General features: G+C 36.0%; 1 protein-coding gene across 5 annotated transcripts in view; it reads right to left on the bottom strand.

Moving 5' to 3' along the window:
- Positions 1 to 23,164, bottom strand: part of LOC136835490 (rho GTPase-activating protein gacII-like) — a 166,961-nt gene that overhangs the window by 88,069 nt on the left and 55,728 nt on the right. For all 5 annotated transcript variants that reach the window (XM_067099064.1, XM_067099063.1, XM_067099062.1 and 2 more), the window contains exon 2: positions 4,496 to 4,670. In XM_067099064.1, coding sequence (XP_066955165.1) covers positions 4,496 to 4,538 — 43 coding nt within the window. In that variant the 5' untranslated portion in view covers positions 4,539 to 4,670. The remainder of the gene's footprint in view (positions 1 to 4,495; positions 4,671 to 23,164) is intronic.

The following is a 23,164-nucleotide window of genomic DNA, read 5'->3' as shown; positions in this document are numbered from 1 at the left end:
CCTGTGTATAACAAAATATCTGCAAAATTTATAAAAAGTAAGTCAAGGAAGAATCGTTTCATGGAGGAAATATGTATGTGATCTCGTATAATGCTCCCATACAAAAAATATGGGAATATTCAGGAAAATAAATGGCACCCATGTTAAACCACCTGCAGTAAACATGCCGTATTGTAAGAAGGAAAAAGAATACTTGATCCGAAAGAAATAATGTAATAGGAGAAAACTTAGCTAAAGTAATTAATGATAAAATTTAGATAAACACTTAACGCTCAAAGAACAATAATATACGAATTTTAATAAAAATAAATTCTGAAGCAATAGAAGATATATAGTATACTAGAAAAATTGATGCGGAAGAGCTGGAATATGCTCTCTTGAAAAGCAATAAATCTGCTCCTGGAGGTGGCACCTTTGGCAAAGTTGTACTTGTTACAGTTTTGTAATCATTTATGGCTTTGAAATTTATTTCCTGATGAATGGCGTAAAGCTATAATAATTCCTATCCCCAAACAAGGAAAGGATCCAAGTAATGTAAATAATTACAGACCAGTGTCTTTAACAAGTTGCGTGTGCAAATTACTAGAGAAAATGGTGAATGCTCAACTAACGTGGCACATTCAGTAAAATAAAATTTTGACTCTCACTCAATTCGTATCAAAATGTAACAGATCTACATTAGATTCTCTGTCTAACTTGGAAGACCACATATGAAGAGGATTTGAACGAAAACAAATTTCTTTAGGGTTTTATTTTAATTTTTTTTTTTGCACTGAAAAGGCATATGATACTGCATGGAGGTGTGCAATATTAAAAACTTCACGTAAAAACAGCATCCGTGGACATTTACCTAGGTCTATCCAAATCTTTTTGACAGATCGCCGTTTTCAGGTGAGAATTGATGATGTATTGTCAAGTACATTTCCTATTGAAAATGGTGTCCCACAAGGAAACATCCTTAGTGGTATGCTGTTTACTTTAGCAATAAATGACATCAGTAATATTCTACCTACTGGAATTGAAAGTAACTTGCATGTGGATGATTTTGCCATATATTATTCAGCATCTCGAATAAAACCTGCAGAACGAATCATTAGTAAGAGCATAATAAAAGTAGATGAATGGGTTTCATCTGTAGGTTGTAAATTTTCCATAGATAAGACTGAGGCGATCATGTTTTACAAAAATAAAAAGGGGAAAAAAAGGTGAAGAAATAGATTTAAAAATGAGGAACCATAGTATACCTATTGGCCAAACTGCAAAATTTTTGGAATTAGTATTTGATACTCACTTGAACTGGAAAGCTCACATACCATCCATGAAATTAAAATGTAAAAGAGTATCAACTCTGATTAAAAAACTATCGTACAGTACTTGGGGAGTGGATAGACATACCCTTATTATACTGTATAAAGCAGTAAAGTTGTCTATCATTGATTATGGAAACGAAATATATGGCTCAGCATCAAACAACGCTGAAAAGGTTAGACCCAGGTCATGACGAAGGCCTTAGAATATGTTCAGGAGCCTTTGGATCATCACCAAAGTCATCTTTTGCATGTGTTGATTAGTAACAATGAAGAGTGCTCTGAGAATTCAGACAAGTGATTCTCCAACAATAAATTATTTGAATTAAGATGGATTTATAAACAATTATCCACCACCTTTCCCAGTTAGAGCTAGAAGATTGTTTGAGTCGCTCAATATAAATATACAATTACCTTCAGTAGTAAAATTACCTCCGCCTTGGACTGTGAATAAATTGAAAAATTTGCACCCTTAAAATATTTCTCAAAAAGTTACTCATATACCCCAGAACACCATGGACAACATACAGTAGAGCATATAACCCGTAAAGGTCCACATTACGCAATATACACAGACCGTTCTAAATCAGAGCACGGAGTGGGATGTGCTGCAGTATCCCAGGACAAAACGTATCAGTTGTCTCTGCCAAATAATGCCTCAGTATTTACAGCTGAGCTGTGTGCAGTAGCATCAGTCATAAAAACAAAGAATCCTCGTGTAATAATTTTGTGATTTTTAACGACTCGAGAAGCTGTTCAAAGTTTCAAACCAAAAAACACTGAAAACATTCAGATCCAATTCACAATGAAGGCCTAAGACTGCATAGGAGTGTTTAGATCCTCACCAGTTTCTTCTGTACAGGTTCAGTGTGGTGAACTATCACGGTTTCTCCATAGGAGTTGATAACAATGAAAAGTGCATTAAAAATTGAGACAAGTGTTTCACGTACAAAAAAAAAAAAATCTTTGATCTAAGAGTTATATTTATAAACAATAAAATTGACCGCCTTTCCCAATTAGAGTAATAAACAATAAAATTGACCGCCTTTCCCAATTAGAGTTAATAGATTGTTTGAGGCACGGGATATAAATATACAAGTATCGGACAGTAAAATTACCACCACATTGGGCTATGAATAAAATAGAAACTTGTACGCACTGAAAATATTTAACAAAAAGTTACTGATATGCCCCCAGAACGCCATAGACAACATACAGTAGATCGTATGAGACGTAAAAGTCCATATTACGCAATGTACACATATTTAAATCACAATATGGAGTAGGGTAGCAGCAATATCTCAAAACAAAACATTTTCGTTCTTTCTACATGACTGAGGCACAGTCTTCACAGCAGAGTTTTGTGCAGTTACATCAGCCATCAAAATTATATAGGAAGTAACATGCAATAAATTTTTAGCGACTCAAGAAGCACTAGGGAAACCATTCAGTTACAACCCGAAAAACAACCTTGTTCGTCAGATTAAGTTTTCATTCCACAAGCTGTATAAGAGTGGAAAAAATATTGAAATATGTTGGATGCCGGCCCTTGTAGGGATTAAAGGAAATGAAGAGGCTGATAAAGCAGCTAAAGAAGCGGTCCATATGATAAGAAATGTCAACATCCCTGTTAGTGATTATATGTAACACACAAAAACATATAATAAAAGTGAATGGCAGAATTTATGGAATGAAAAATCTGAAATTAAAGCGGATGCAACCTAAAGTTGGAAAATGGAGTTCATCATACCAAAAAGACAGACATACGCAAGAAATTCTCGTCTCTCACATGATACCTAATGAATAATCTATACGGCCTTGCTCCTGAATGCTCGAGTTTAAAGTAATGATAACATTTGTTGTGTAATTGTCAAAAGTATAATCGGCAGCTATTATGTTATGGAAAAAAATCTGTTAGTGAAATTTGTTAATCTTCAACATATTCAGTTAGACCAATTTTAATATATTTGAAGAATTGTGGTTTAATCGACCAAATATAAAAATTAAAAATAAATCATGAACATTTACAAATCCTTTGAATTTTTTACGAACTTTTTATAAGATACAAATTTTTAAAATCATCTAATTTGTCCAGATTTTTATCATTGTGAAGGTTTTTTTGTTTATGTAAACGTAGAAATATATTTATTATATATGTGTGCATACCAGTGTGCAAGGAGCTTTGTATATGTATATACTGTGTGCTTTTTCAATTTCTTATTCACTCATCAAAACACTGAGTGACCTCATTGGTCCCAGTGCTAATATTCCATTCCATTCACATTCTTCGGGCCAACCCTATGAGAGCTCAGTGGTCTGCTTAAACTGTTTTAATAATAATAATAATCATGCATTTTCAGAGTTCTTGAGTTTGAAATATTGGCCAATGCATATATAAAACAAAGTGCGTTAGTGGAATTTCCAAGCATATGCAGTATAATGTTACATTCAGAAATTTATTCAGTGCTTTATAAATCGCACCCAACATATTTCTTTTCGTTTATCCAAGTAACTTTCAATCATTCTTGTAAATTTGTGGAAGGGTTAAGGTCCTTCCTGAATCTCCCCATGCTCATGAAGTTCCTTTCTTAAGCAATTTGAAAACAAATCGTGAAATGATTCAGTTCCGTATTGCTGAATTAGAGTACTTACTTGTTCGAGATTTTTTTGTTTCCACCGTGCTAGTGTAGTTATTTGATTACTAAATTGATCTTTGTGTTGACTTTTTCAGCTTTCATGAGCTTGTGAAACTTCTCAAGACAAACTTTCTTCCTTTTCCCATCATATACCCATTCTTAACTCCCCCTTTTTTTTTTAGTAGCCTACTATTATAGAGGTGAGATTCCACTGTCCAAAGACTTGTGGAAGGTTTATGGTCCTTCCTGACTCTCCCCATGCTTATGAAGTTCCTTTCTTAAGCAGTTTGAAAACAAATCGTGAGATGATTCAGTTACGTGTTGTTGAATTAGAGTATTTAATTGTTCGAGATTTTTTGGCCACCGTGCTAGAGTAGTTGTTATTCGATTACTAAATTGATCTTTGTGTATACTTTTTCTTCTTTCATGAGCTTGTGAAACTTCTCAAGACATAAACTTTCTTCCTTTTCCCATCATATACCCATTCTTAACAACCCCCCTTTTTTTAAACCTACTTTTATAGAGGTGAGATTCCACTGTCCAAAGACTTACCTGCTATTTGAGGGGGATTGAGCAGCGAATCCGTTTCGTCCATTCCAAGAAACGAAGGCCCTTGTTGACAGTTCACAGGGCCAAAGTAGTAGCCGAAGTTGGTCCTCGAGATTGTAGGGCTATAATGAATACCCTCTTAGTGTGTTCATTAATGTTATATCTTTGACACTTTTACCTGCAAAAAAATTGTATCTTTATTTTTGGCACATTTAAATGGCAAAGAATTCAATCAAACCCAGTCTTCAGATTTTACAAACAAAATAAGCTTAGCTGTTTGTCAGTGAGGATACTCCAAGTGCTTTTCAATCCTTCCATTCACAGATATGGAAACATCTTATCATTCAGGATCATGAATAATTAGGTTCTTCTAAAAGTGATGAATTTAATATATATATATATATATATATATATATATATATATATATATATATATATATATATATATATATACATATATATATATATGTGTGTGTGTGTGTAATTGGAATAGCCACAGTGCCCTCTTAACTTCTCAAATGCATTGCACTTTTTATTGATGCGCTTGTCACTAAAAAGCCTTAGATCCAAGTGCAAGAAATTGGAAACAGTTTTGATGTCTGGTTGCGGGAAATGAACCTGCCTCCCATAATCACAACGAAGTCACGTTGCCGACCTGACCTCTAGAAGGATAAAGCGTATTGCCTCTTGTACATACACATGCCTGTCAAACGAGAGGCAATAGACTTTCTTCTCGTGGTCAGGTCAGCAACGTGACCTCATTTTGATTATGGGATGCGGGTTCGTTTCCCGATACCGATCATCATAACTGCTTCAAATATCTTGCACTTTCTAGTAACAAGCATACCCAAAAAGGCGCGAAGAATTCGAGAAGCTCAGAGCGCATTGTGGCTATTACAATTACATATGTATCTGGTAAAAAGTAACCAGTAGATTCCCTTCTATATAGGTTGGTACCTCCAGCAACACCTAAACTATTCTTATGTACAAATGTTTTTTAAAGAGATTTTTGTATAATTTATATATATTCACAATATTTATTCTTTTATTGCAGCCTTGAAAATGAGACTAGTTGTCTTGAAACGTCAGCACAAATAAATGTAATTATAATATATATATATATATATATATATATATATATATATATATATATATATATATATATATATATAAAAAAATTGAGGGCAGTGGAAAGAGACTGGTACATAAAATCAAATTTGTTTGTGCCGACGTTTCAAGACAACTAGTCTTATTTTCAAGGCTGCAATAAAAGAATAAATATTGTGAATATATATAAATTATACAAAAATCTCTTTAAAAAACATTTGTACATAAGGATAGTTTAGGCGTTGCTGGAGGTACCAACCTATATAGAAGGGAGGAGGGCGACTGGAATATGGGTAAGTGAAAAGCAAGGAAGATGGTTACGACATGTAGAGAGGGGTGGAGGAGTTTTGGGCATTCAACAATGGTACTGTCTGTTTGATAACTGGCGATTCCAGAAGAGAGAGTGCTAGCTCGGAAGAGGCCCTTGTAGTGATTTTAAATTGATCATATTCCATGTTATTACCACATGTTTTGGCATGCTCTCTGATATCCCGAATTTTCAAATATCAGAGAGCATGCCAATAAATATGGTAATAACATTGAATATGATCAATTTAAAATCATTACCAGGACCTCTTCCGAGCTAGCACTCTCTCTTCTGGAATCGCCAGTTATCAAACAGACAGTACCATTGTTGAATGCCCAAAACTCTTCCACCCCTCTCTGCCTGTCGTAACCGTCTTCCTTGCTTTTCACTTACCCATATTCCAGTCGCCCTCCTTCTCCCTTCTATATAGGTTGGTACCTCAGCAACGCCTAAACTATCCTTATGTACAAATGTTTTTTAAAGAGATTTTTGTATAATTTATATATATTCACAATATTTATTCTTTTATTGCAGCCTTGAAAATGAGACTAGTTGTCTTGAAACTCTGGTACAAATAAAGATGATTTTATGTACCAGTCTGTTTCCACTGCCCTCAATTCTTGATATATCTGACTGATTTGCTGTCCTGCCTGTATCCTTTATATATATATATATATATATATATATATATATATATATATATATATATATATATATATATATATATATATATATATATATATATATATATATATATATATATATATATATACATATATATATATTAGTTAGTGTGTGTGAATGTATATAATTCAATGCCAGATTTTTCCTTAGATAGAGAATCAATGCCAGTGGATCGTACACTTGTACAAAAGCTTGTCACATGCATGTTAACACACTTCCATGGTCTTGCTCTGTTCTCCATCATGATTGTTACCTCACACCTATATACTAATGCATTTTCATTTCCAAAAATTTTTGCTGCCTTATTTGTCCAATAATTTCTCCTAGGCCTTTTGAATTATACAGCTTTTTGTATTAAAGAGATTGGGCAACATGATAAGTCACTTCTCATGCCTGACCCATCATGGAAAGTACACTAATTTTATGAATGCATCTTCTTGCATTTCTCACTCTTTCTGTTCTACATTTAATTTAGAGGCAAACTGCACCCACTGGTTTTAATTGATCTTCTTTCACATGCACGCAACCCTCATATTCCACTTCCATGAAGTATGGTTAGCTTAAGTGTCCAGTTTCTCGATTGTATTTTTTTTTTACTGTAAACAAACTACATCTTGGCCTAACTCACTCTTATAGTTTAACTCTGCTCTCTTTCTTTCACACCAACAGCCCCCTCAACATGGGACCATCTTGACGTGGCGAGGGGCTCTTAAAACCCTGGAATATGTTTTCTGGTTCGAGTCCTAGAGTCCTATATATTATTAACAAATATAAATTTGGAGTAGGTATTGTGGAGCTTACCACCTTTGGTAAAATTTATTGGACGTTATAAATAGGAAGAGATGTCATAGCTGGGACTAGGTTTATATCCAAAGCTAAATAGTGTGAACTGTGCTAGGAACATCAACTACCTGATAATGTTTGGACTTGAGACACATCAGGTTGATCGCATAGAACTCTTTAGGACTGGGCCACGGATTCAAGGGGGTCTGGTTCTGGGGATAGGACTCTCGACATTCTATCCGGTTTGCCCCATAATACGATTAGGGTGGGGATGGTTGCATTCTTGTAATACTCTCAGTCCTAGCAAGCAGGTTTGGCTTACACTTTGGCCACCCTAATTATGTTGTGCCATCCCCTGTGGGGTAGGGTATGCAGAGGACATTAGGGAGTCTGCTCTGACTTGTGCCATTGGTGGAAGAGTAAATTCTATGAAAGACTGATGATATCTTTTCAAGGTTTTGATGCTGATTTGGCCCTCTAATGATGCTGCTGGCAACCACTGCAACCTTCTCAGACAACCTTTGTTTGGAAAAAATCTACGACACCTTCTAGTGTAATTACACTGGAACCCTTTCCTCCAGCACAGAGCAAAGGGAAATTGAGCCAAAAAATATGCGAAATAGGACCGGGAGTATTTGAAACTTCTTATGATGATTATTTTACTTTTAATTTGGAAGATTCTAATTGTTATTTTAATGTGTAGAGATATTGTCAAGTGTTGTGGCCAAGAGCCCAAATCGTCTGAACGTCAAGGAAACCAGACTGTAAAATCGACCTCAGCAAAAGAAAGTGAAAAACTGAAAGCATTATTGCATCTCAGAGGAGTTGAAGTAGATTGTGCTGTACATGGGTTTTGGAATTACTCCAAGGGAATGATACATGCACCCCAACTTATGACCTACTCGGAGAAGAAGTTGGTAGAAGAATTAAAAGATCAGGGTGTGATTAGAATTGAAAGAATGGAGATGATGATCAATGGATCCTTAGTTCCACTTCCAAATTTTAAGTATTACGTTTAGTTCTACAGTACTTGATTGCCTAATATAATAAAAGCAGCCTGGTTACGTTTTAAGGTTAAGAAATATATCCCAAGACCGAGATGTTTTCATTGTCAAGAATTTGGACCTATTTTCCCCCGATCCCAACCCCTTGTCGAGGAGGCGTCCTTGGGGACCCCTTGCTGGGATTGAATGCATTATTTGTGCCTTCAGTCTCTGAGGTGGGCTCAGCTAATCGTTGCGGAACTTTTTCCCTCTTCTATAAGTTTTCCTGCTTCCCCTTTATTGTATCATGACATCTTTTGCATGGAATTGGTCATGGTAATGGTTGTTGTTTGAACATGAATTGATTTAGTGAAGGTAACAGATAAGTGATCTCCCAACCTACTGATCAGTGGATCCACCTATCCCTCTTCTTCTTCATTACCTGTGCTAATCTACACTTCCCAACACTCTATTTTGCTTCTTAGGGATGTTTGGTAGCTTAGTGCCTCTTTAGCATCGCATTTGAAACCATCCTAGTCATGAGATACACTGTAAGGTCCCAACTCTCTGCAAGGGTTGCAAGCTCGCTGGCTGGTGGATGTGTGATGTGGGGTGCAAGGGTTGCCAACTATTTTCACCGCTTTTAGTGCACGTGGGGTGACTATGCCGGCCCCATTCTTGATGGGACAAAACTGAAGAGGACAAATGACCTGGTTATCAAAGTCCATCATAGCTCAGTTCCAAGGCCATGCATGTGTAAATGATACATTCTGGATATTTCAGATCCTATGGGGACTCTTCCTTTACCTCCAGAGGCATTTGGGAGGACAGTATCTTTTTTCACTTACCTCAAATCTCTCCTTGACCAAATAAGTCATGGTGACAAATAAAGAAAACAACGAAAGTGCTCTAGGCTGTATTAGGGAATCTCCTCCTGATCCCCCTCTACCTACAGATCCTCTTAGTCCCTTGAAGTCGATGACCTCTGCACCTCCTGTATCGATGGCTGATGGCCCATGCAAAGAAAGATATCCCTGTGAAAAAAGGACCTGGCATTGTGACACTGGAACCATTTTCCCTTGAACCAGATGTTTCTGTGCCTGTTCCCCCCACAAGAAGGAACAAAAAATCCTTCAAACATTTCAACTACTGGCCGTTTGGAGCCTAAAAGAATAAATAGAAAAAAATATAGACCAATTTTTTTGGTAAGTCTTGCTGTGCTGCAAATAAAACTTCCCGCACAGCTGAGAGAAATTACAATAATTCCTTGAAGAGGAGACTTGAAGGAATTACTCAGCCTTGTCTGTGATAGACCAAATTGCCATCATCTGTCTTTGGGTCAGGCTCACCTTCCATTCTACCACTAACAGATCATGGTTGATTGATTACTGGCCCAAGGGAAAAGGCTGAACTGGTTCATCGAGCTTTTGAAGCTAAGCTGAGGATGTCCCTCTTCTGGATACTTGTCATCTGAACTTGTACAAAATTTGCATTTTGTTCTAGGGATATTAGGAAAATTCTGGGTAATCTTGGTAGCGGACAGGCGCAAAGAATGGCATATCTGCAGACTGCAGTAACTACAGACCAATTTATATTCTCCCTTTGTTTTCCAAAGTTGCTGAAAAACTTTTTTTAAAGCCACTATATAAGTACTGTATGTGGAAACTAAAAGATTGTTAGCTGACAGTCAGTGTGCATACAGGAAGGTACCTGCGATGCTCTCTTAGAATTGACGTGCCATTTGCAAGAGAACCTTGATAAGGGTTTTGAGTGCAAAGTAATTCAACTAGATTTTAGTGCTGCTTTCGATTTAGTAAATCATAAGGCACATATGTATAAACTTAGAATCTTGGGGTGGGTGGATATGTTTTAAGATTACTTAAAGATTTCTTATTGGTAGCCAGCAGCAAGATGCAGTTGATGGGCTCTTTAGTGAGCAAAAACCTATTCTGTCCAGGGTCCCACAGGAGAGTGTTCTTGGTCCACTGTTATTTTTGATATATGCAAACAATGTGGTTGTTGGCCTGAAAATCAGGATTGTTCAGTTTGCTGATGAAGCAACACCTGTGAGTGTAGTGAAATCTTCACTTATGAGAAATGAAGCTGCCTTCAGCCTCAATTGGGACCTGGACTGGATCAGTGAATGGTGCATTTGGTGGGGTATGAGGCTGAACAGTAAAACGAAAACTATTGGTTAGCAGAGCTTGTACAGATTTTCCACCCCATCCTCCCCATTAGGTGGACGGGACTTTGCTTAATTTTAACAGTGATGAAATCAGTGCAACCTGTTTTATGACTTGGACCATCACGATGGTCTCTGGTTTGTCAATTTTTCTTAAGTTGTGTTTTAATAGAGATCTTTCAGATTCGCAATTAGTCCCTGATCCCCTTTTCCTGCCGACAGTAACCAATATGCAGTAAATGTGCTTTGCTGTCGAACTTCTCATTTCCAGAGGTCCTTTATTCCGCACACCATTGAACTGTGGAACAGCCTTCCAAAGGATGTTGTGCAATTGGAACTTCATATGTTCAAGCGAAGATGCATTGCGTTACTTTCTTCTTGCATTTTAATACATTTGTACCTGTTACTAATTTATTTTTTCTTCTTAATAAGTGAGATCTCTTCTTTCTTCATTTCCCTTTACCTTCTAATTCCTAATGAGCAACATATTCTGCGGAAGCTTCAATTTAGAGTCAGTGGCACTTGTGGGCTTGTTCGATATGAGTAGGATTAATTTATATATATGGCACTTGTGGGCTTGTTCCATATGAATAGGGCTATATATATATTATATATATATATATATATGATATGATATAGGATATATATATATATATATATATATATATATATATATATGAATAATCATATGATCATAACCTGATGTTATTGTTGTCATGTACATATCGAAACAGTATAATATATATATATATATATATATATATATATATATATATATATATATATATATATATATATATATATATATATATGAATAATCAGATATGATCATAACCCTGATGTTATTGTTGTCAAGTGTACATTACCGTCGAAACAGTATAATCAGATAAAAGGTGGAGACGGTTTGTCCTTACTCCAAGGGCGTTACTTAATGTTCCGAAACTCGGGCCAAGGTAATTTCATGCTGCGCACATATGTAGGGGTCAGTGGTGAGAAATGCTGTCCCCTTGCTGGACAGGGCCAATCTAATCTTATATTTAGTTACTTTTAGACTCCAGGTTACACATGCAAAAATCCATGGGTACGCATTGTGTGTATTACTTTTATTATTATTATTATTTCGTGAATGCATTTGTGAAAAGAAAAATGAGGTGACTGAATTAAACAGCGATGTGGAAGAGGCGAGTAAACAAGGGGACATCGTTATTTATATCAACACTGGGATCATGACTCAGAACTAGGGCCTATTTTTCCCTGACGCAGATGGCTGGGACAGAACCGGACTAATCCACAAAAATCCACAAGGCCGAAATTCACTCAGGATAGCTGCGGTCTATCGTTCTTGGAGGGAATGTCTGTGTTGTTGCCTTGGTCTTCTGTAGAGGACTCTGCTGCCAAAATCAACACGTGAGAGAAGTAGGAATCGAAAAAGTGTGTTTCTAGGAAAACTCCAGATATATGTGTGTATGTGAGAGAGAGAATTTTGATTTAGTAACGTCACAAGTGAGTTTTTTTTTTTTAACTGGTGATACTTATTAAGACCTAGTTATTAGTTATTTGATTTTAGAAGGGAATTTTCTCCGAGTGCGAAATGGGAAGAATGAGCAATTTCTAATAAGAAAACGAATACAATCTAGTTCTGTGCATGTCCGTCACCATTTCATCATGATTATCATTTGTTTTGTAGATATGCAAAAGAAAGAAAGAAAATAGCTATCTGTCTGGCACTTTTGTGTAGGCACTCATCCACTTTGTTTTGCCGTATGATATTAACATACGGCAAAACAACTACTCACTCGGTATTTTCGGAAGTATTTTATATATATATATATATACTACTATATATATTCATACATACATCAGAAATATTAAGCCACATAAGTAATTGATAAGTGCTTCGACGAAGCACTAACCAATTATAATTCCCCTTGGGTGTATAAGTTATTCCCAAGATATTGTGTAATTATATCAGACGATATCTGTTGGTTTTGTATGTGGAGGAAAAACGTTAAGCGTGTATACGTGTGTTTATATTACATATAAATGTTTATATTACATATAAATAATTATATATATATATATATATATATATATATATATATATATATATATATATATATTATTTATTTATATTGTTACGTGTGTGGGTTTCATGTATTTATACACAAAGACAGTCGTTAATTAGCCAAAGTTACAACAAGAATATTTGAGATGAATTTGATTTTAAACGCAATAAACATTCGGACGCTAGGCATAAAAAGCATCGAGACTTAACTGGTTGCTTACCCTAAATCCTAGGCATTTGGAATAACGGGGTTGAAGCTAACAATATAATAATTTGGCTTAATCTAGACTCCGATTACCTTCAATGGTGGCGGAGAATGAAAAAAGAAAGAGTTGGAAATGCAGAAAAGAGGTTAAAAGAATGGACGAAGTTTCAACAGCACACAGACTCTACCTTAAGGACGAAGTGTTGGCGCGCATTTACAACGGATGTGCTGAAGTTCGTGTGTGTTCTTGCTCCACCATTCACTAATAAAAAAATAGACAAAGGCGGTGTTAGAGCCACCTTCCACGTCTGCTCTCGCCACCGGCTATTTTCTCTATTCTTGTCTGACCAGCGCTGGGTCAAAACAGGCCTACAGTCATGCCTTAGATGCTCTGTTAAAAACATTCTTTAAGAGACAGGTAGAAAGGAAAAAAGGACTTTAGGACCACCTATTCTTAAAGTTGAATATGGAAATTTCTCCTATGGGGTTAAATGCCTAAATGCTACCTATTCCTTTCTCCAACGGATGTTAAAGTTTGAACTGAAGACGCCTCTAATTAATGGCTTTTCGGTCTTGTGATATTATTTACAATCAAATGTTACGAGGGCGAACAGCAGTAATATTTATAAATATATATATATATATATATATATATATATATATTATATATATATATATGTATATATATATGTATATATATATATGTATATATATATATATGTATATATATATATATATATATATATATATATATATATATATATATATATATATATTATATATATATATATGATATATATATATATGTATATATATATATATGTATATATATATATATATATATATATATATATATATATATATATATATTTTATACAAATTTTTGTTGAGGATTTGGCGACTACCAAATGGCTGTCCGGGTAACGTGTGCTAGGACCGTGCATTGCTCCTGGCCACCCAGTTGTAAATTAGTTGCAGACTCGTTGGGGTTCTGGAAATACGGCTAGCAACTGTGTCCTCCATATAAACTCAAATTTAATCTTTAATCTTTGAACACAATGCTGACATACTCCTTCACGTATTTTCTTAACATTATCCATTACATTATATTTACTCCTAAATACCTATACAAATCAACTGCTTTCACCTCCTGTATTAACATTAGTATTTTTTTATTCATGTGGTATCTACTGACCCTCATAACCTTACTCTTGTTCACATTTCCTCTCAACTTTCACTTCTTGCAGACAGTTTCAAACACTTACTATTTCCTGCAGCTGTAATTTAATATCTCCAATTAATACTGTTTTGGCTACAAACATCAGCCAATCCACACAGTCCAGTTTCATATCTTACCACTTTGTACCCCAAGTTTTTTCTCCTGATATCCGACCTCAATCCATCCATAAAGAAAGAAAACAGCCAAGGAGACAAAATGTACCCTAGTCTCAAACCCAAAGTATTAACACTTCATTTTAAGTATTGGAACCCTGGCTTCACTTCTTTTGTAAAAACATTTCATTCCTCTTTACGACCTATCTCTTGTTTCATGCATCTGCAACACCCTCCATATTACTGCCCTAAAATGGAAGATTGCAGTGTCTACAATTATACAAAACAGAAAAATGGTAGATACTGCAGTTTTCCCTCGCCTTACTACTGTTTTTGCAAATACTGCAAATGGGACCACCTAAATGCTCGTGAAAGCATTGAAAAATCATTCTGAAACTGCAGTAACGTGTATTTTGTGTTTCACAAGCCCAATAGGTGGCATATCTCAATTTCGAAAATATTGCAGATACTGCAGTTTTCTATTTTAGGGCAGATTACCTTTTCACTGTTTTTCTTACAGCATGTTTACCATTTGCAGCTCTTTCCCATTACTCTGAAATTTCTCTCTAAATTTTCATGTCATGTGATCAGTACCCTTCCTTCCGTTTCTGAGTCGAAAACCGCTCCTCCCCTATGAATCCTTCCATCATCTGTCCTACCTTGTCAACCTAAATTTTATATCCTTTCCCTGATATACTAAGTAACGTTGTGCCTTACAATCCTTGTAGTTTCCTCTATTGACCTAAAAAAAAAAAAATTATTACACTGGAACAATGGAAGAGGTTCCAGTGGAACCTTTTCTTCATCCAGACATAACTTATAAACCATATTCAGTTATTCAGCTGCACAGATATCGCAAAAGCACAACTTCTTACCTGTCATTTCATAAATTCCTGGGTTTTTCCTTTCTTCACCCTCTTAAGTGGCCTCCTTACATTTTCACCAATCTCTTCCACAAACACTCAAAATATACATAAGCACCTTCTACTATTGCATCATTAAGTTCTCTCAAGCCTTTACTATTACTTCATTCAGTGTTAGGCTGCATTCACTTCAGACTGCATCTCAACACAATTCGTGGTACAACAATATAAATTTGATACAGTTACTTATTCTCTCTCTCTCTCTCTCTCTCTCTCTCTCTCTCTCTCTCTCTCTCTCTCTCTCTCTCTCTCTCTCTCTCTCTTCATATCTATTGACTGTCTTCTTTACTACCCTATTCTTTTATACCGTTGCACCTCAGGTAATTGGGTTTTTCGTTCACTAAATTTCAATTCATCATCCACCACTCACTGTCTTTTATTCCATAATCCTAACTTCCTATACTTATAAGCAGTCTGCTGTTACCGTGACTCCGTCGTGGAATTTTACATATTTGTCATGTACTTCCAATTCATTGTCTTTGTTCCCAGCCCATTTTTAGTGACTACTTTTATGCTTTTCTCACTTCCTTACTATCCAACTAACTAGTCTTAGTATATTTGCAGTCACATTTCCACCCTTTATTCTCCCCACCAAATGATTTTCTGATAAACCTCCAGCCACTCCTCTTTTGAATAATACATCCATCAACTTGCTCTCTCATTTACTGTGTACTAATGCACAGCTTAGCTGAATCGCTCTTTCATTTACTATGTACTAATACACAACCTAACAAATTCTCTCTCGCACCTTTTCCTCGACTTGGAACCACCTTGACGTGGTGAGGGGGCTCTTGAATGCCTGGAATTTGTTCCCAGGTTCTAATCCAAGAGTTCTGTTTATTATTTCTTTATCAAGTTGGGTTAAGTCTTGTGGAGTCTTCTACTTTGGTAAAATTTATTTGACCTAATAAATAGAAAAAGGTATGGTAGCTGGGAGTGGGTTTGTTTCTAAAGCTAATAGTAGGAGCTGTGATAGGATCATCAACTACTCGATAATGTTTGGACCTGAGGGACATCACATTGATTGTTCAACGGCGGAACTATTCTGTTGACCAAGACCATGGATTCCGGGGGTGGTCTGGTGGGGATAGGACTCTCGGCCTTCTGTCTATTTTGCCCACAATATGATTAGTGTGGGGATGATTATCTTCTTGTAATACTATCAGTCCCAACAAGCAGGTTTGGAGTACACTTGGGCCACCCTAATTGTGTTGTGCCATCCCCTGTGCGGGTAGGGTAGGGAGTGGACATTTGGGAGTCGGCTGTTACTGGTGCCATTGGGAGAAGAATAAACTCCATGAAAGGCTGATGATATCTTTTAAGATTTCAGGTTTATTAATTTTTTCCATAACTTAAATCGTTGAGTAGTTATAAAGAATCAAGTACCCCTGGACCCTTTGATGATAACCTTTGGCACAGATGACGACCTCTGCACCCCTCTCTGACAACATTTGTTTGGACATGGCTGGGAAACCTTGTGTTATTACACAGGAACCCTATGCTCGAGCACGGTGCAAAGGGAAATTGACCAGAACTGTTTGTGAAATAGGACCAGGGTTATTTGAAATCTCTTATGACAAGTATTTGACCTTTAAACTGGAAGATTCAAATTGTGGCATTTTGAATTTGTATAGAGACATTGTGAATTGCTGTGGCCGAGAGCCTAAGATATCATCTGAAGGTTGAGGAAAACTGACAGTAGAATCAGCCTCAGGAAAAGAAAGTGAAAAATTAAAAGCATTATCACATCTTGGAGGAATTAAAGAAGATTGCTCAGTACATGCTTTTTGAAATCACTCCAAGGGAATGATGAAATAAATCAATGGGGGAAATTTTATCAGAATCTTATACATTTTCAGTCATCCCAATTTTATCTTTCATCAAAAAGTGTAACTTGATAGACAAAATATAAATCCAAGTAAATAATGAAAATACAGAAGCCTGTAGGGCGTTTAAGAAAAAAAAAATTGTAATTCTGAATTTTAATTTTTGATTTTTATGAAATTTTATTTTATTCTTTTTAATCTTTAATTTTTTTGTATGCATGGAAACGAGCAAATGTATTTATTGTATACATTCGTTTCAGAGTAAAGCATATTTGTTATACATTTTTTTCTTTTAAACTTCATTTTCATTTATTCATCATCATGCGAATGACGTGTTTGGTCCCAGTTCTAGGCCTATGGCCTAGACCTGGCATTTCATCCTAATCCTTCGGGCCAGCCCTATAAGAGCTGATTAGTCAGCTCAGTGGTCTGGTTAAACTATTTTAATAATAATAATAATAATAACTCCAAGGGAATGATATTTGCACCCCAGCTGATAATGTATTCAGAAGAGACATTTTAGAAGATTTATTATTATTATTATTATTATTATTATTATTATTATTATTATTATTATTATTATTATTATTATTATTATTATTATTAGTATTCTGTAAATGAAACCTATTCAAATGGAACAAGCCCGCAGGGTCCATGATTTGAAATTCAAGCTTCCAAAGAATACGGTGTTCATTAGGAAGAAGTAAGAGGAAGTAAAGGGAAATACAGAAAGAAGGGATCCCACATGTTAAAAAAGGAAAAAAAAAATTAATGAATAGATAAAAATGTATGAAAATGCAAGGAGAATAGTATTAGCGTAGTAATGCATTGCGTCTTCGCTTGAACTTCTGAAGTTCTAATTGCACAGCATCCTCATGGAAGCTGTTCGTTATTATACTGCCTTTTAATTTGATAATTATTTATGACTACTATGTTTCTACCATGCTGGTCTAATCACCATACGATTATTGCTATAGTTATTGATCTTTGGAATGCACTGTAATTACAGATGTCTTTTGTACTTGTGCTTACATTATGATCCTTAGATGAATTGATTGAGTGATTGTTTAATGTTTCTTCCAGGTAAGTGGAAAGACAATAGTCATCGTGTATGGAATTAGGTGAGGTAATGTAAATGCCATGAGGTTCATGTAAGTAGCAAATTATTTATTGTTGTCTTGAATTAAATTGGTTCTGTTTTAACATTCTTCAAGTGCTGGGCAAAGGAGTCTGCGGAGAAGGTAAGAATGCATCATTATTTATCAAAGTTTGTAATTAAATTACCTGCGAATTTTTAAATGCTGTTTCAGAATAACTATGTTTGATGGGATGGTGAGTTTTTACACGCTCATTTCATATTCAGTTTGAAATTTATGAAAAATATGGACGGGCCAGCCCTGTAGAGCTGATAGTCAGCTCAGTGGCCTGGTTAAACCATAATAATAATAGAAAAAATATGGAAGTTAAAATATTTTATTCAGACTTATTTTTCTTTATGGAAAAAAGATGGTGTGCCCTTCGCACGTCCCTCTGTACTTCCATGGCAATATCCGGACTGCTGATGCGGCGCGCAGTTGCGGCTTTAGGCATCTGCTCCTCCTAGTTACGTATGTTCTCTAGCAATTGTTTGCTCTTCCTCCCCTTGGTTATGCTGACTCTCTCTCTCTCTCTCTCTCTCTCTCTCTCTCTCTCTCTCTCTCTCTCTCTCTCTCTCTCATTTCTGTTTATAGCCTCGACATGAGCACTCAAAACCTTCAAGCTTAAACTCCTCTCTTTTTGAGTGATCCTGGTGATGGTGAGAAATTAAGATTCACCGATGCAGTGAGTATGTTAATAACAGATAAAAAGTGTCTAATTTGAAGTCCAATGAAGGGTAAAGATAGTAAGGTTGAAAAAGTACTGGCCAAATGGTGTGACAACATTGTTCCGGAGGGCTGTCAATATCGAGAAGCCGCGAGAGTGCTTACGAAAGCTTCCTAATGTCTAGAGAGGTCGGTAGGTTGCTGAGGAATCCTTTGCTCAGGGATATCAGGCGACGGATGTAAAGGATATTTTTTTTTTTTTTTTTGCGCTGGGTGTTCTTTATTGATTCAATAGTTACAGAATATAAATAGATAGCAATGAAAGAGAAATGGGGTGGGGAGAGGGGGAGGGACGGAGAGAAATGTGGGTGAATATCGTTGATGACGAGAGAAAGTAAAAAAAAAAAAAAAAAAAATAATAATAAAATGGGAAGCCATTGCCGTATGAAAGAGCGGCAAGGTGTGCAGACAGCCAAAAATAGTCATGGCAGACAAACTTTGCATAAAGATGAGAGAGAGAAAGGTCTTTGGGATGAAAGGAAAATGCGAACATATAAGTGTAATTAAGAATTACGGGTTACACGTGCAGAAAGGATTAAATGACTTCCATTTCTGGGTAATTAGGAGGCCTATAAATTTAAAGTTCTTGGCGCTCTCTCTCTCTCTCTCTCTCTCTCTCTCTCTCTCTCTCTCTCTCTCTCTCTCTCTCTCTATATATATATATATATATATATATATATATATATATATATATATATATATATATATATATATATAGTGTTCCTCCTTGGGCGAGTCTGTAGAGTTGTGGGCTAGCACACGCTAGCCCCGAGTTAGAGTCTCCGGCCAGCTAATGAAGAATTAGAGGAATTTATTTCTGGTGATAGTTCATTTCTCGGTATAATGTGGTTCGGATTCCACAATAAGCTGTAGGTCCCGTTGCTAAGTAACCAATTGGTTCTTAGCCAAGTAAAATAAGTCTAATCCTTCGGGCCAGCCCTAGGAGAGCTGTTAATTAGCTCAATGGTCTGGTAAAACTAAGGTATACTTAACTCTTATGATATACTGTGTATATATATATATATATATATATATATATATATATATATATATATATATATATATATATATATATATATATATATATTATATATATATAAATATACATAGCTGTATATATATATAAATATATATATATTATATATATATATATATATATATATATATATATATATAAACTTACATAGCTGGACCGAAGTGCCGGAGGCAACTGCGGTTTTGTGTGAAAGGCAAAATTTGTTTTCGTCCCTTTTATATTTAAGGCATTGAATTTTCCACTCGACCCTTATTTTTCCCTTACGATCTCTTTCAGCCATGTGAGCACATTAACCTGTTTCAGCTCATCTGTCCCCGAAAAATGGACATTGGTCATGGCGACAGTGTGGATTGTACTGCCCGCAGACAGGATTAGAGAAAAATGGAAAAATTCCGGAGGCAGGACACGAGTGATAATTAAAAATGAATGCGTAAGCGAGACGATAGAGATTAGGAAACAAATGGAGATAGAGAAAAGCGAACGAATGGAGAGGGGGAGAGAGAAATAACGGTGACCCCATTGTCCTAAAGCATTGTATCATAGCACTGGCCCCAGAAACGTTTTTTTTTTTTTTTTCTAACTTGAGTAATTGACGAAATTCAGTACTTATCATAAAACATTGTAATAATAAATAACGAACCATACCCTTTCATAAGTTAATGCACATCGAAAAGTGCGTCAGACTTGAGTCAGGTTGAGCTTTTCCTTGTCACATGATCTGTCCTTCCTTATTGTTACCCGGTTCGAGGTAAAATCAGCACACTGTAGAAAAACATCTCTAAATGGGCCTCCAATAATAGAATTTTTAATTTCCTGGAATTGGATTAACAAGGACTTTTCAATGATAAGCTGTTTCTCTGCATTTAGCATTACAGAGAAGGGGAAATGTTTTCTTTTACGTAGTCCTGTGCTGACTTGACCTCCCAACAGCCTTGCCCAGTCATAATGTCTATCAGTGTTAGCGGAGTAATAGACCGACACTCGAAGTCAGATCCCGGTGATGGTTATAAGGTTTCCTGGGTTAATAGCCAATATATTGTTGAATGTGAGAAAAGGCAGAAGCGTATTTCAAAAACCATTAGAAATAAGGTGCCTTTTTCAGCGTCACTGAGAAAGCATTTTGAATGCTTAACTTCATTAGGCTCACATAGGCTAACCACATTGATAATACATAATTTTTAATTGTAAATCAGTCTTTTTGCAATATGTAATACGTTTATAAACTTGTGGTTTCCTTAACATACAGCTCGTCTTTGTTAATAGCCTGTTCTCTAATGTGCTCCCGCCAGAATTTGAAAGAGCTACTGTAGTATTACCCTTCCCTCCCCTTCCCTTCCCAGGGCAATATAGGTCTAACCCGTTTTATTCTTATGACGTGGTTTCTACGTAATTTTGTACAATAAACAATATAAGGAAAGTTAGTATTGAGATCAGCATGAAAGAAAAACAGTATCAGGTATGCCAAATTCAGACAAGACAGGAATTTGCGAGGTCTGACCGGCCAGTCGTGTTTGTTACAGTTTAATTCACGACTTATGCTAGACACTGGTTGTATGAACAGGATGTATACTTCCAAGAAATCGTAACAAACCTAAACAGTGACTCGAGTTTAGTACTGCTTCCTATTATAGTTAGGCTGTCATAAAAGCTTTTATAGCAATCGCTGTGCAGTCAAGGATGTTTGCGTAATATATATTGCTTATTAAAACCAGAAATTGTACATCAAGTAAGTGCAAACTAGCCTACATTGGGATAAAGCGATGGCAGTTCAGTTTCAGTTGACTGTCTGAATTCGAAAGTTAGGTTAAATAATTTCCCGCGGCCCCCCCTCCTTCTCTAGTTGATCGTATAAATTTACCAGTATATCTTACCGGTGTTTAGTTTCCACATCATTATGGCCTGGGTATATCTGTAGTAACTCAAAAGGACACATTTATCATTATAAGTTAGTTTTGCTTTTCTTTGCATAATGTCTTTCATATAAATAAGTTCTTTTGTAAGAATTCAAAGTCTATTTGATTTCATTACATGACAGATTGTTAATGGAGACAGTCTTCCGATGACTGGTACCACGCGTGCTGTGGTTTTACACAGTTTCCACGTGTGTGTGTGGCACAAACACGTGGATACTTGCAAAGACTGAAGACTCTTGGGAGCCACAGTTATCACTTCCAAAGCCCATCCGTAGCATTTACGTCCATCTGCCTCTGCCTATTATGCTATTTGGGATGGAGGCTTCAGCCTTTGTTCCTTGGGCGAATCCGCAGTGAAATTGAATTTCCTGGGCCACCAGGACTGATTAGGTAGCAATATGGATTCATTCGTATCCCTCGTCTCCGTATCTGCATATCGCGTAGCTCGTAGTTCATTACGCAAATTTCTCTCTCTCTCTCTCTCTCTCTCTCTCTCTCTCTCTCTCTCTCTCTCTCTCTCTCTCTCATTTTAAAAAAATTGTTTTCATAACTGATTTAATACTGGGGAACAATAAGAACATGGTCATGGACAGCAATGATTAATAATAACCCAGCTTTAGCTTAACATTCCAGCACAGGAGAACAAATGAATGGAGTAGCCTACGTTTCATAAAAGGCTTTCATTTTACAGAAATTGGTTTTCATTTGAATTCGTAATTTAGGAAATGTAATTCTTTATGTCTACATGTCTCATATGTACTTGTCAAATTTCGTTTATTGACACAAGCATGATTTTAATAAGTTGATATGATTTGTGCTCCCTTCGTCATTTCCTTATGCGTCTCTTTAACGTTGCTTGCGTGATTATTGCCCCCTTTCTGTTTTCAAAGCTTTCATGAACGGACCAAATTACGACCTTTTCCACTTATCATTTCTTGTTGATGATCTTCGTCCTCTATCAGTACTTGCAATGTGCAGTCATATGAGGTCTTGTGTTTTCCATTCTTGGTAAATCTTCCCATTTTTATTACTTCCTCTAACGAAGTTGGTAGAGAGTCATAATTACCCCGTGTGTGTGTGTGTGTGTGTGTGTGTGTAAATAACTAATTTGGACGAATCTTCATGAACACTTGCATTGGGTGAACGACTCCAGAGAGTTAATTTTTGTTGGATGATTTAAGTTACCGCCTCTTTCAGCATTTACTCTTAACGTTTTATATGGTTCAGGACAACACTTTCTCTGATGAATTAAGAAGTACTATTAAGTATGTTGGTCATTTACAAAGGTTTCTGGTCTGATTACTTTTGCAATTCTACCCATCACTACAGATTTCGTTGTCATATCAAGGGCACTCTTTTATTAGAGATGTTTCTGTTTTGATGTACCTTTCCCTCTTTAAGAGGCAGAGAGGTTTATAGCTTTTTCATTGGCAAGCCCCATCGTTCTCTCTCTCTCTCTCTCTC

This window comes from Macrobrachium rosenbergii, chromosome 55, assembly GCF_040412425.1.
Source record: "Macrobrachium rosenbergii isolate ZJJX-2024 chromosome 55, ASM4041242v1, whole genome shotgun sequence".
Taxonomy (NCBI): domain Eukaryota; kingdom Metazoa; phylum Arthropoda; class Malacostraca; order Decapoda; family Palaemonidae; genus Macrobrachium; species Macrobrachium rosenbergii.
This window is presented reverse-complemented; position numbering and strand designations above follow the sequence as displayed.